This window comes from Balaenoptera acutorostrata, chromosome 18, assembly GCF_949987535.1.
Source record: "Balaenoptera acutorostrata chromosome 18, mBalAcu1.1, whole genome shotgun sequence".
NCBI classification, from domain to species: domain Eukaryota; kingdom Metazoa; phylum Chordata; class Mammalia; order Artiodactyla; family Balaenopteridae; genus Balaenoptera; species Balaenoptera acutorostrata.
Window position 1 is genome coordinate 10,429,492 of NC_080081.1, and position 15,534 is coordinate 10,445,025.

The following is a 15,534-nucleotide window of genomic DNA, read 5'->3' on the forward strand; positions in this document are numbered from 1 at the left end:
ATAAATAAGAAAATCCTTTAAAAAAAAAAAAAAAAAAAAGAAAATGATCTTTTACAAAACATCTGATCTGATCATTCCTAGCTCTCGTGGCAGACTAAAGCTTGACAATTAAAACTCAGTTTGCAAATCAAAAATTGACTTTTACTGCTAATAACATTTAAAGAACCGAAAAGATTTTTCAGCCTATTTATTGCACAGATGAGTACTGTATTTACAAAAAGAATAAAACTGATTATTTTTTAAGGTCAAACCCAACTTTCTGTACTGTGTTCAAGTTCTAGAGTGTGGAGGACACCACATTCACTGCAAGCAAGCTGTCACCACTCACCTCATTCTCCCATACGTCCCACAGTCCCACCGTCCCACCGTAGGAGGCATTCCTCCCTCTCCCTTTTCCTCCCTTCTCCTCCCTCCCTCCCTTCCTCCCTCCCTTTCTTCTACCCCTCCTCCCATCCCCCTCACTCAACAAATACTTCCTGAGAAGTACAAGGCATAAACAACAAGACAAGGTCCCCATCCTTATAAAGCTTATATTTTAGTGTGAAGAGATGGAAATTAATCAAGTGGGCAAAGAACTAAAGAAAATATAAAGTTTATGATAAATGCAATGAAGGAATTAAACACTATCATATGATAGCAAGTAACTAAGGGGTCACTTTAGAGACCTAAGATCTGTTCCTGCTCCTCAGGTAAAAACAACAATGAAGACAAAACAAAACAGTAACCATAACCAAAAAACCTCTCAACTTCACCAGGAACAGTAAGAGAATCTGATTTCAAACATGAGTTTACTAAAAATATGACACAAATTTATTCATTCATAACCGTGATCAAGGTACAGTCTATTAATTCTCACAAGACATCAATTTAAGCACAATTCAGGCTTTCTAAAAATCTGTCGATCAATAGTATTCTCTAGACCATACTTGTAAACTGCTCTGATAAGATGGCTAGAATAACAAACAACTCAGAACGTTATTACCACACAATAAATGCTGTGTAGCTGACTCTACATTTTAAATCTCTCTACTATCCATCCATTTTTTTCCCACTGCCATAATAACCATAGTTGAGGTTACTAGTACCTCCTACTTGCATTCTGCCTCAGTAGATGCTAACAGGTCTCCTTCACTCTGCACTCCTCCAAGCTATTCTGCATAATGCAGGCAGATTGATCTTTCTCACAGGCAACTCTGATCAGTTTCCTGAGGGAAGGCCTCGTCTGGTTCTCCCTGCCCTCCAGATAAAACCAGACCATTGAACATGGCTCACAGATTTCCACATCATCAGGTCTCTGTTTACTTCATTAGGGCCTTTTCCTTCACATATCTCCTCTCACCACCCTCCCTCCCTGCCGCCAGGTCCCCTCCTTCAAGCTTTCCACATCCCAGTTGCATATCAATGCTTCCAGTTCCTCAGACACCTCACACAATCTTTTAGCCCTTTTTATACTTTGTACATCTGTTTTCAAACTCTGACCCCCGCCTACCCCACCCTCCACCCGCCTTCTGTAGGACCCAGCTTGGCCTTTACTTCCGCCCTAAGGCTGCACACGGCCACCTCCACATCCAGGTTAGGGCTCCCCCAGGTGTTCTCTGCAGTGCCTGCCTCCCCCTGTCATCACTCACTCATTGTTCTACCTGACACAGCTTTTGTCCTTGCCACCCTCCACAGGTGACAAATTCTACAAGGAGTCGGACATCATCTCTCCTGATTACTATTGATTCTCCAGGACCTATGTCATTTGAGGTACTTAATAAACAGCTATTAAACCATGTTACAACTAAATGGTAAACGTACAGTGGCTACAAATATTTTGAAATTCATCTAATGGTCGAGTCACTCAGCAAAGGCACCTTAACTGTTTGCTTCACCATTCACTGTATTTATAAATAAGTTTGAGGGGCCAATAATATTATGCCAAAATGAATAAAATAACTTTCAATAAACTTCTGTGGTAGAAATTTTACCAGTGCCCATAACAGACTACTAGACTACTATGGATTATTCATAAGGGCTTATAAAATTGAACTGAACTCAACTTGAATATCTGGTGTCAACACTGAAAGTTCTATTCCAAATAAAATTCTTCAGAAAGTGGCTGAAACAAGGCGATAATACTAAAAATCACTTGAAGTCTTAATTATAGTATTTGCCAACCCTAATATGGTAACAACTGATACCATTTAGTGATTTTCATGTCCAAAGTAGCTGGCTTTTATAACTTATTTTTCTCTTCATTTAGTCACATAAGAAGTTACTTGACTCTTGAGCACACCATGACTGAGTCATTCAAGAGGGCACAGGTGCAACCGTGCACCCAATCAGACAAGCAATTTCCCAGATTACACGAGCAGGAGCCTCACCTCTTTACGAAATGCAGTCCTATGGTTCAAAAGAGCATTACCAGACCCACTGAACGAGGTGGCATTTAAAAAGTAAACAGATCAAGCTGTGCAAGGTTACTCTTCAGACTTGATTTTTCTACAGCCTCGTTTATCTGAACCCTTCCTATCAGACATCAAGCTGATCTGGATGAGTTTGCTTTGAAAGGATATTCTTGGGAGTTCCCTGGTGGTCCAGTGGTTGGGGTTTGGCGCTTTCACCGCTGTGGCCCGGGTTCAATCCCTGGTCGGGGAACTGAGATCCCGCAAGACACGCAGAGTAGTCCACACCCCCCACCCCCCGCCAAAAAAAAGAGGATATTCTTTAACCTGAAGTAAAGAAGTCACATCGAAAAGCAAGTTACTTTTGGACCTTCTTCCTGAAACCAAGAGGAAGGGAGAATAATTCCATACTACCAGTGATGTTTCAGGACCAATGAAGTTACTATGAATTCTGGGACACTGAGCAAAACTTCTGGAATGAGCTCTCACTACCTTTTGCTATTTAGCAAAACATACACATCTCTAACTCTTCTATGTAGTCATCTCTCTGGCTAGTTTATAAACCTAAAGAAGGAAAAATGAGAGGCTACTGGAGGGATGTCCAAATCTACTCTGACTCAACTTCTTTTCTCTCACCCATGGTACAGTCCTTTCTTTGCTTTTTCCAGTTTCTTAATTCAGATTAGATCAACCTCTTAACAAAGCCTATTAAGTGATCTCCAGCAACTACCTCCAAGCTCAGCGTGCTAGCTAAAGGAGTTTCAGTAATTGCACTTGAGGTGCTCATATGTGTAACACCAGAGTTCTTTACTCGATGAGCCAGCTGCTCATCTACTTCCCGGGATGGCCCAAGCATTGCAGAAGTTTCGTGGTAGGTGACTAAAATTCCATTATTTCAATAGTCTCATATCTTCCAGACCCTTCCACTGCAAAGTTTTGAAACCCCTTTTTTTGGGGGGGAGCGGGTATTCGGTAATACACATACAGGGTTCAAAATTCAAAAAGTACTAACAAGACATCTATTAATAGTATATGGTATGTATCCTTCTTACTTCTGTCATGGGGTCGGCCATCCAGCTCCCAATTCAAAGGCAACCACAATTATTAGTTTCTTGTGATTCCTTCCGAAGAATTTTATACACATAACAAGCATAAATACATATTCTTTTTTACACAAATAGAAGTATACTGCTTCTGTCACTTAATATATCAGCATATACGGAACATTCAGATCCTTTTTAATGGCTATACAGTAGTTCAAGAATATGGATGTACTTACACACACTATAAGTATGTACTATACTTATTTAATTATCCCATTTTGATGGGCATTTCAGTTGTCTCCGGTCTTCTGCTGTTACACACAATACTGCTATGAACATACTTGTGTATCTCCCACATGTGAACATATCCTGTAGTATAAATTCACTGTCAAATTGCTCTCCATGGAGGCTTTTATCAATTTATACACCTACCAATAATATATGTGGGCCTATCTTCCTACAACCTAATAAAATTAGAAATTATCAAAATTTTCATGTTTGTCAAAATGTAGGTGGAAAACAGTATTTTAACTTGAATTTCTCTGTGTCGTTTAGCACATTTTGTCATTGTGCAGGAGCCATTTATATTTCCTATGCTACAAGTCATCTTTGAACATTTTTTACCTGGGTGGTTAGTATTTTTCATATTGATTTGTAAGAGTTCTTTATACACTAAGAACACTCCCCTTTTGTCACTAAAATAAGCTATAAACTTTCCCTCTGGTCTGCTGACTTCTGTATTGGCTTTACTTATGATGGTTTTATATTTTTAGCAGAAAAATTTAACTTTTGTTTAGCATTACCTTGACTTATTTCTCAGTAATTTTTTTCTCAAATGGACAATTTAATCAAGAAAACAAATGTTTTTGCCAAAGTGAAAGAATTCCATTTTTATACAATATTATGTGTTTCCATTAAAAAAAATCCATTAACATAAAATATTTTCCTCAAATAGGATAACATTTTTTGTTGCTTTGTCTAGGACAGCTTTAAAAACTGGGGGGGGGGGGGGGCTTCCCTGGTGGCGCAATGGTTGAGAATCTGCCTGCTAATGCAGGGGACACGGGTTCGAGCCCTGGTCTGGGAAGATCCCACATGCCACGGAGCAGCTGGGCCCGTGAGCCACAATTGCTGAGCCTGCGCGTCTGGAGCCTGTGCCCCACGACGGGAGGGGCCGCGAGAGAAAGGCCCGCGCACCGCGATGAAGGGCAGTCCCCGCACCGCGATGAAGAGTGGCCCCCGCTTGCCGCAACTGGAGAAAGCCCTCGCACGAACCGAAGACCCAACACAGCCAAAAATAAATAAATAAATAAATAAATAAGAAAATCCTTTAAAAAAAAAAAAAAAAAAACTGGGGGGGGGGGGCTTCCCTGGTGGCACAGTGGTTGAGAGTCTGCCTGCCAATGCAGGGGACACGGGTTCGTGCCCTGGTCTGGGGGGGGGGGCTTCCCTGGTGGCACAGTGGTTGAGAGTCTGCCTGCCAATGCAGGGGACACGGGTTCGTGCCCTGGTCTGGGAAGATCCCACATGCCACGGAGCAACTGGGCCCGTGAGCCACAATTACTGAGCCTGCACGTCTGGAGCCTGTGCTCCGCAACAAGAGAGGCCACAATAATGAGAGGCCTGCGCACCGCGATGAAGAGTGGCCCCCACTTGCCACAACTAGAGAAAGCCCTCACACAGAAATGAAGACCCAACACAGCCATAAATAAATAAATAAATAAATAAAATTAAAAACTGGGGGGAAAAAGGTCCAAGTGAAAAAATTACCTAATAAGAGAAGAAGTTTACATGATCATAACACTGAATTACTATCACAAGAAAAAAAAATGAAATAAATGTTTTAAATATAAAATATTGCATAACTTTGAAAACTTGCTTCAATTTTCTATCATTTATCATGTACTATAAGTAAATTTTCTAAACAGGATTATAGTCTTTTATTATAAGCCTGTAACAGTACTATGGTATTCATTTTATTATTATTATTTTTGCCGCTCTGTGTGGCATGCGGGATATTGGTTCCCCAACCAAGGATTGAACCCTTGTCTCCTGCAGTGGAAGTGCGGAGTCCTAACCACTGGACCGTCAGGGAATTCCCCACTCTGGTATTCATTTTAAAATGCTACTACAAAAATGTTCTTTTCTTTTTCTGTTTGCCTACTGTACACTTAAGCCATAGATAAATTTTTATTAAAAAGTCTACCATAGGGCTTCCCTGGTGGCGCAGTGGTTGAGAGTCTGCCTGCCAATGCAGGGGACACGGGTTCAAGCCCTGGTCTGGGAGGATCCCACATGCTGCAGAGCAACTGGGCCCATGAGCCACAACTGCTGAGCCTGCGCATCTGGAGCCTGTGCTCCACAACAAGAGAGGCCGCGACAGTGAGAGGCCCACGCACCGCGATGAGGAGTGGCCCCCGCTCGCCGCAACTGGAGAAGGCCCTCGCACAGAAACGAAGACCCAACACAGCCAAAAAATAAACTAATTAATTAATTAATTAATTTTTAAAAAAAAGTTAAGGGAAAATATATCTTAAAAAGAAAAAAAAAAGTCTACCATAGCTATAAATGTAATAATTATCTGACTTTGTTTGCTATTGTCCTTTTTATGTTCAAGAATAAGAGTCTATTCTAAAAATTGACCATAGAGGCAAAAGGAGAGATATAATAATGTTTTTTCCCTAAGAAGGGTATTTGAAAATTATTTCTTTAAAAGAACAACCATGATTCTTACTTACCATGTCCCTATACAAATTCCAGTAACTGCATGATTTAGCATTACTCTCTACAAATGGGATGAAAGAAACAGATTATGACGTACAATGCAGGTATAAACTCTACTGAAGATACATTTAAGGTTCTTTTCATTAATATTTGAAAACATAAAGAAAATGTTAATTTGTGCACAAGATTATTTATTGGTATACGCTAAGTTCATTTAATTCTTCATCTTTATGAAAATGTTACATAAAAATACTTAAATAGCTCTACTTAAAACCACAATTTCAAAATGTTCTCTAAATATCAAAACAAACTCTGGTGGAATGTTTTCTTAGTTAAGAAATCTAGAACAAAATGCATGGTGGTAGAACAAATGGGAAAGGGTTGGCTATATTAGAGAAAGAAAAACCTCAAACAATGCGTATATAATTATTTCTTATTATGCATCCATATGTAATTATTATTTTTTATTCTTATGTTCATCACCATATTCTTTCTTTGAGAAGAAAAATAAAGGTTGGTAATTTCAATAATATGACTACTACAAAACATTTCCCTCCCTCCACCACAAGCATCTAAAGTTGAGACAATTTTACATCAACCAAAATGAACATTATTAAAAAAATGAAAGCACAAACAAAATCTTTTAGATGCAAAAAATCTTACCTATTTCAAACCTTGTATGGCTCTAAAAAATTACTTGGACAAGACTGTAAAATCACCACTAAAAAATCAATATTTTGAATTTTAACATAATTTGAAAAATACGTTAACATCTACAAGAGGTAATAAGATACTAAAAATGCTTTCTGACAGTTACTCTTAACCAGTATCTCTAATTGTATACTTTGTAAAACTGTACATTGTGGGTGTAATACTGTGTGATTTATTCATGTCCTTGCAATGCCTTCTATGCTTCCTTTAAATGGTATGACTTGAGCCTCAATGTTCAGCAATCACAAAGAAAATTCCGCTTATCATGTGACAAAACTGTTCTGGCTAGAAGTAAGTGTATTATTCCTTATATTAACAAAGATTTATCCACAGTCTGACAGAGCTAATTTTCCATGTCAGTGCTACTACTTCTCAGAATTTTCTCTAGCAAAACTACTTTGTAAAGTTAGATACAGAGAGGTACTAGTTCACAGGCCTTGGAATCATACTGACCTGTGTTTAATCTTAGATTCTACACTCCCAAGCTGTGTGACTTCAGCTACCTTACTTAGTATTTCTGAACCTCAGTTTCCAACTCTTCTGTAAACTAAGGCTAATAACATCTACCTTGTGGCTTACCACTATCTCATTTAGAACAACAAATGTAAAGTGCTTACCACAGAGCTTGAGACAAGGAACATACTCAATAGAATAGACCAGAGTAATCAGTTGTCTCATGAAAATACCTTTGAATAGGCTAAAATAAGAATCAAAAACAATAATACAACCACAAGACAGGGAAATCCTTTTCTCACTCTACTATTTCTGGAAAATAAATAACAATAAAGAAAGTAAATGCTCCCATAATAAAAAACTAAAATTATCTATAAAAGATGTCTGATTTTTCGACAAGCTTTGCTCTCCCATGCCACCACGTCCCAATGTTTTTCCTCACCTTCTTATACTGATTTAGAGGCAAGTCCTGGCTTATGTATAAATCATGTTCTAAATGGTTATTCATTAGTCATCTCTGCCATCTAGAACTTCCTCATCTCCCCCTACATCTTTCCTTTCCCCCAGGCAGTTGAGTCCTTAGCTCTCTCTTTCTCACGGATTTAATTAGTTGAAGGCACCTCCATTAAAGCATTTATCTCTGTATTTTAATCACTTTCAACTCTCCTTTACCATCATAAGTAGAGACTGTTTACGTGGATATCTCTAAGGGAAACTGCCATTAATTCATCTTTTTCCCCCCAAACGCAATACCATGTTCAAATTAGAAAATTTTCACTGCTTCCTTGGGATGGATTTCTAGATGTAGAATTAGTAGACTGGAGAATATCAATGTTATCAAATTATTTTCAGAAAGGGTAAACAAACATATACTCCTATTTAATTTGTCTTTTAGTTGCTGGCATCTAGCCCGATAACTATTATTTGGAAAAATTATTATTTGAAATATTATTTAAAAGGTAAAATACATCCACCACAGTAACAAGGATATAAGTAAGTCTAAAAATACTTACTTAAATATTCATGATAAAATACTCATGATAGAACTGAGTCAAGGTTCTGGATAACCCAGGTGTTTAACCTTTTGAGGAAATGCGAGATTGTTTTCCAAAGTGGTGGCACCATTTTACACTCCCTCCAACAGTGTATGAGGGCTCCAATTTCTCTACATCTTCATCAGTATTTGTTATTATCTGACTTTCTTATTATAGCCATTCTAGTGGGTGTGAGGTGATATCTCATTGTGGTTTTGATTTGCATTTCCCTGATGACTAATGATTTTGAACACCTGTGCATTTGCTTATTGGCAACTGGATATTTTCTTTCAGAAATGTCTGTTTAGGTTCTTTGCCCATTTTTATATTGGGTTGTCTTTATTATTAAGTTTTAAGTGTTCTTTAAGTACTTTAAATACAAGTGCTTCACTTGATATATGATTTGCAAATATTTTTTCCCATTCTGTGGTTTGTCTTTTCAATTTCTTGTTAGTATCCTTTGAAGCAAAGTTTTACATTTTGACAAAGATCAATTTATCTATTTTTTTCTTTTATTGCTTATGCTTTTGGTGTCAAATAAGAAATCAATGCCACATGCAAGGTCATGAAGATGTACCCCTATGTTTTCTTCTAAGAGTTTTCTTGCTCCATTTACATCATTTATCCATTGGGGTTAATTATTATGTTTTTTTTTTGGCTGTGTTGGGTCTTAGTTGCACCACGCAGGATCTTCATTGAAGCATGCGGGATCTTTCGTTGCGGCACGTGGGCTTCTCTCTATTTGTGGCATGCGGGCTCTCTCGTTGAGGTGCGCGAGCTCAATAGTTATGGCGTGCGGGTTCAGCTGTGCCCCGCAGCATGTGGGATCCTAGTTCCCCAACCAGGGGTTGAACCCGCATCTTCTGCATTGGAAGGCGGATTCCTTACCACTGGACCACCAGGGAAGTCCCTTGGGTTAATTTTTTTATATTAACTCACTACGAGGTAGGGACCCAACTTCATTCTTCTACATATGGATACCCAATTGTTCCAGCACCATTTGTTGAAAAGATTATTCTTTCCCCACTGAATTATTTTGGCACCTTCGTCAAAAATCACTTGACCATACATTTATGGATTTGCTTCTGGATTCTCATTTTTATTCTACTGATCTGTATGTTTCTTTATGCAAATACTACACTGTCTTGATTTCAAGACAATTTTGTAATAAGTTTTGAAAGGGGGAACTAAGTTCTCCAACTTTGTTCTTTCTTTCAAGATTATTTTGGCTATTCTGGATTCCTTACATTTCTATTTGAATGTTAATAGTATCACCTTGTCAATTTCTGACAAAAAAAAAGCTTGGATTCTGATAGGAATTACACTGAATCTGTAGACCAATTTGGGAAGTACTGCCATCTTAATATTTAGTCATTTAATTCATGAATATGAAATGATCTTTATTTATTTGGATCTTAATTTTGTTCAATAGTTTGTAGTTTTCACAGTATAGGTTTTGTATTTCTTTTGTTAAATTTACTCCTAAGCATTTTATTCTTTTGATGCTCTTGTTAATGAAATGGTTTTCATAATTTTATTTTTGGATGGTTCATTGAAAGTGCACAGAAATACACTTGATTTTTATATATTTTGTATCCTGTACCCTTGCTAAATTTGTTTACTATTTGTAGTAGTTTCTTAATGGGTTTCATAGAATTTTCGACATACAACAACATATAACCTGCAGAGATTTTTTTAATAATATTCAGCAATTATAATTGGTTTGCTGCTGTCCCAGAAGTGAATCTTTGCCATTTAACTTTTTTTTTTTTTAATTTATTTTTGGCTGCATTGGATCTTCGTTGCTGCGCACAGGCTTTCTCTCTAGTTGCTGCGAGCAGGGGCTACTCTTCATTGCGGTGTGCGGGCTTCTCATTGCGGTGTCTTCTCTTGTTGCGGAGCATGGGCTCTAGGTGTGCGGGCTTCAGTAGTTGTGGCACACGGGCTCAGTAGCTGTGGCTTGCGGGCTCTAGAGTGCAGGCTCATTAGTTGTGGCGCACGGGCTTAGTTGCTCCGCAGCATGTGGGATCTTCCAGGGCCAGGGATTGAACCCGTGTCCCCTGCATTGGCAGGTAGATTCTTAACCACTGCACCACCACAGAAGTCCCGCCATTTAACTTCTAATATAAATTTTATCAATACAAAACGTACTTGAAATTGAAAGCATGAAAGGATTGTGACTGTAATTTAAAATGGTAGCGAAGTTTTATGCCTATCAAAAAGTTAGCTTTTGACCTTTATTATAAGAAGCAAAAAAAAAAAAACAACACACATTTAGGAAAATAAACTGAAAGAGTTTTTAAAAAACCAAAGTATTATTTTCCTTGACCTTAATACTAAATGTTATTTTAGATCATTTAGATTTTTCTTTATAACCATTAGCACAAAAATTACATTGATATGCCAAAATTCAACAATCTAAAGATTCTGATTATTCTTAAGAAGCAGTTTACAAGGTCCGTAGAAAAATGTCTATCAGTGGATCACTGTAACAAAGAATATCTAATTCAATATCTAGGATCATATATAACTTTTTCCTAGTTTATTAGTAGTTAACATGAAATATTGGACAAAAAACTTTTTTCAGTGCATGTACAGTGCTCATTTTTTCATCCTTGGGAAGGCCAAATTCCTAAGCTAATTTTCTTCACATCAAGAGTACTCTGACATTTTTCTTCAAAGTGAATTGTCTTCAATATGAATTTAGTCCATCATCTTTAAGATAAACACATTAATCTTTTCTTTTATCCTGAACTATTTTGAGCAGTTTTGTGTTATGCAGAATAAAAGAGAAGTGGAAAACATCTTGGGAATCCAGACGGGAACCATGAAAATATTATAGATAAAAAATCAATTTGTTTTTTACATTTATGAGTTTATCATTTTAATAAGCTAAACAATATTTCAACTTTGTATTTACCAGGTCGTATACTTCTTAATTCTTCTATTCATTCTGACACTTGTATTCAGAGTTAGAATAAAAACCTAAAACACATAAAATACTTTATCTTCTACTACTTCTTCACTGCTTTCTTTATTTCCCCAAATTTTCATCCTCCCTACTTTAAAATTTTTTTCACTAAAATACTAATTTGCATTGGCTTGTATCAAATTTATAATGAATTCTGACAAAAGGTGTCAGAATTTTCTTCCTTTTAAAGGCTAAATAACATTTCATTTTATGATATAACATATTTTATTTACCCATTCACTTGTCACTGGACCCTTGGGTTGCTTCCACCTCTTGGCTATTGTGAATAAGGCTGCTAAACATGAGTGTGCAAATATCTCTTCAAGACCCTGCTTTCAAGTTTTTGGATAAACACCTAGCAGTGGAATTGCTGGATCATATGATAGTTCTATTTTTAATTTTTTTGAAGAATCACAATACTGTCTTCCACAGTAGCTGCACCAAGAGTGCACAAGGGTTCCAGTTTCTCTCCTCTTCACCAGCACTTATTATTTTCTGGAGTTTTTTTTTTTTCCCCCCTTCTTTTTTTAATGGTGGCCATCCTAACTGCTGTGAGTTATCTCCAATTATAGTTTTGATTTGTGTTTCCTTAATGATTAGCAATGTTGAGCATCTTTTCATGTGCTTGTTGGTCATGTGTATATCTTCTTTGGAGAAATGTCTATTCAAGTCCGTTGCCCATTTTTATATCAGGTTGTTTCTTCAGCTGTTGAGTTCTTTCTATATTCTGAATAATATGGAAATATATCACATATATGCAAATATCTTCTCCCATTCCACGGACTGCCTTTTCACTTGTTGACTTTGATGCACAAAAGTTTTAAATTTTGATGTAGTCTAACTTATCTATTTTTCTTTTGCTGCCTATGCTTTTGATGTCATACCCAAGAAATTATCATCAAATCCAACATCATGAGGCTTTTTCCCTATTTTCTTCTAAGAGTTTTACAGCTTTAGCTTTTACATTTAGGTCTTTAATACATTTTGAGTTAATTTTGCATGAGGTGTTAAGGTAAGGGTCCAACTTCATTCTTTTGCATGTGGATATCCACTTTTCCCAGTACCATTTGTTGAAAAGACTGTCCTTTCTTTATGGAATGGTCTTGGCACTCCTGTCAAAAATCACTTGATTATAGGGACTTCCCTGGTGGCACAGTGGTTAAGAATCTGCCTGCCAATGCAGGGGACAAGGGTTCGAGCCCTGGTCTGGGAAGATCCCACATTCCGCAGAGCAACTAAGCCTGTGCGCCACAACTACTGAGCCTGCGCTCTAGAGCTGGTGCCCCACAACAAAAGAAGCCACCACAATGAGAAGCCCTCACACTGCAACAAAGAGTAGCCCCCGCTCGCCGCAACTAGAGAAAAGCCCGCGCACAGCAACAAAAACCCAATGCAGCCAAAAATAATAAATAAGTAAATAAATGAATTTATTTTTAAAAAATCACTTGATTATATATCCAAAGGTTTATTTCTGGTTCTCAATTCTATTCTATTGGTCTATGTGTCTGTCTTACTAGTGTACCACAGTTTTGATTACTGCAGTTTTGTAATACATTTTGAAATCAGGAAGTGTGAGCTCTCCACCTTTGTCCTTCTTTTTCAAAATTGTTCTAACTATTTGGGGTCCCTTGAGATTCCATATGAATTTCTGGATTTTTCTTCTATTTCTGCAAAAAATCAGTTGGGATTTTGATAGGGATGACACTGAATCTGTAGATCGCTTTGGATAATATTAACATTATAGCAACATTAAGTCTTCCAATCCATGAACATGAGATGGCTTTCCATTTATTTGTGTCCTCTTTAATTTCTTTCAGCAACATTTTGTTGTTTCCAGTGTACAAGCCTTTGTCCTCTACGTCTTCAGTTTATTCCTAAGTAATCTTATTCTTTTTGGTGCTACTGTAAATTGAACTGTTTCTGCTTTGTGTATTTTTAAACCTTACATAAATGGTATCATTAAGTATATATATTTTTCACAATTTTCTTTTTCACTATTATTATGGCACACTGGAGTGTAACAACATGTACAAGAAAGACACATGATACCTTCAGGACAGCTGTCACCGCTGGGGAGGAAGAGGCAGATGGGATGATGTAAAGAAGAGATTTAGCTGTATCCAGGGGTGTTTTTCTGTTGTAATAGGAGACCTATATAGCAGATTTGTACATTTGCTACATTTTCCTCATTTGAAATACCTTATAATTTTTAAAATATTTTTAATAAAAGAACTTTAGAAAACATGAACACATTACTGTGAGGTAAACAAATACGTACTACCTCTTGGGTCATTAACCTGGACTGTCACCTCCAGGCTGATTAATTTTCTGTTGATGTGGCAGAGGGTGACACTATTCAGCTTGTCTCCTTTCATAATACTGATGTCAAATGAAGCTCAGTCCAAATACAGTTAGGAAAAAGCGATATACTATCAGTAATACTCCATTTTTATTAGGTTTGATGCTTCTGATAGTAGCTAAGCCAATACATACAGGAAGTAGTTTTTGATACTATATATCAAGGTGGATATTTTCCAGGGAAATTCTTAATGCATTAATTTTGATGTGTTTTTTAAATAAACCTACTTTCTTCATGAGCTGAAAAGTAAAACAGGGGGTAATTCTACAGGAAAAATTCAAAAGACACCATTTGAGCTGTCAAGCCAATGGTCTCTACTAGCTTTCCAACACGGAATCTGAAACAAGCACAACAAAATAACAGCTCTAAGAAGTAATCTGGGCAGTTTTCTTATTAAGGCAAGGCACTGCTTAGAGAAACATTGTATCAGAGTATCAGATTAAGAATAACACTTCAGTGGTGACTCAGTACAGAACTGAAAATTATGCTAAAGTCTACATTTTTGTAGAGTTAACCTTCCCTGAGGAAAACGCTACACTATAATATTTTTTACTATTCAATACATGTAATTTGTTACTCAACCTGATGTACAGTTAAGTGTCCACTTAGAAAGCTATTTTTTAAAATTATCAGATAGAAAGGAGGAACATAAAGAATCACATAAATTCATACAAACTATATCATAAGACCACTGTTTATCATAGTTTTCGTTTTAAGACAGTTGTGGGAAATATCTTTTAGTAACAAATGCTTTAGCAATTTTGGCATACAGAATGAATCACAAAATTTAAAGACAACCAAGGAGACCACCCTTAATTCAGGAATTAATCTCATTTACTTGTGACTCTGACGACCACATAGAATGTCACCTTCTCCAGTGTAACAGCCTCATACTTAGCTAGCACACATTAGGTATGTAATAAGTAGGTGCTGAATAAATGAATTCTCATTAATTCTTGATGCAGTATTTTCTACCTGGGATCAAGAATCTGCCGTATACTTCAAGCCTCTCTGGGTGTTGTTTCAATGAAATTATATTATTTTGATTTTCATATCCTGTTTAAATCTTTTGATGAAAAGTCATTTTCCCCCCAATAAAATGACATCTCAGTGCAACTTAGCCATGAGAGGAGAAATGTAGATTAATATTCATTATACTAACTTATATACTATATATAATGAACATATAATATTCATTATACTAACTATATAACTATATAGCAGCTTCTGTGGGTTCATGCTGAAAGTAAAAAAGGACCCAAGTTATAATAGTAACTCTTGGGAATTCCCTGGCGGTCCAGTGGTTAGGACTCGGCACTTTCACTGCTGGGGCCCGGGTTCGGTCCCTGCGGGGAACTAATATCCCACAAGCCGTGTGGCTGGCATGCATGCATGCATGAATGAATGAATGAACGAATAAATAAATAACAGTAACTCTTCATGGTATTTTTCTGGCAATCTTAAGCCACAGAATTTAAACATGTCATTCATACCACAGAAGATCAATCTTAAACTAAAGCAGTTCTGTCATGGATACTATCCAAGGGGTTTAAGTTCTTCTAAACAAAAGGAATGTCACTGTCAGGTAAATTTAGCCTAAAGAATGTCTCACAACATGAAATCTCAAGAAAATGTTATATGAGGCTTCAGATTACTTGTTTTAAAAGAAACACAGCTATCATACATTTGGAATTATCATTAAAGACGCTCTTCTCTATAACAAAGGCAAAAGTATTATTCTCAATAACAAAAGAAAAATCAGGTGTCAGGAAGTGGGTTTAGAATGTGGCTAAGTCTGGGAATACATTTCCTCTTTAACATAAGAGACAAAAATTTCCATTTACATTCAGCT

The 15,534-nt window shown here is 36.9% G+C and overlaps 1 protein-coding gene across 3 annotated transcripts in view; it reads right to left on the reverse strand.

Moving 5' to 3' along the window:
* The window catches only part of PCCA (propionyl-CoA carboxylase subunit alpha), a 367,760-nt gene that overhangs the window by 116,962 nt on the left and 235,264 nt on the right, over nucleotides 1–15,534 (reverse strand). Inside the window, exon 20 of one of the 3 annotated variants that reach the window (XM_057532677.1) lies at nucleotides 13,373–13,474. The exons of the other annotated variants lie outside the window; for them this stretch is intronic. Within the exon in view, the coding sequence (XP_057388660.1) occupies nucleotides 13,373–13,474 (102 nt within the window). The remainder of the gene's footprint in view (nucleotides 1–13,372; nucleotides 13,475–15,534) is intronic. 3 annotated transcript variants of the gene reach the window in all.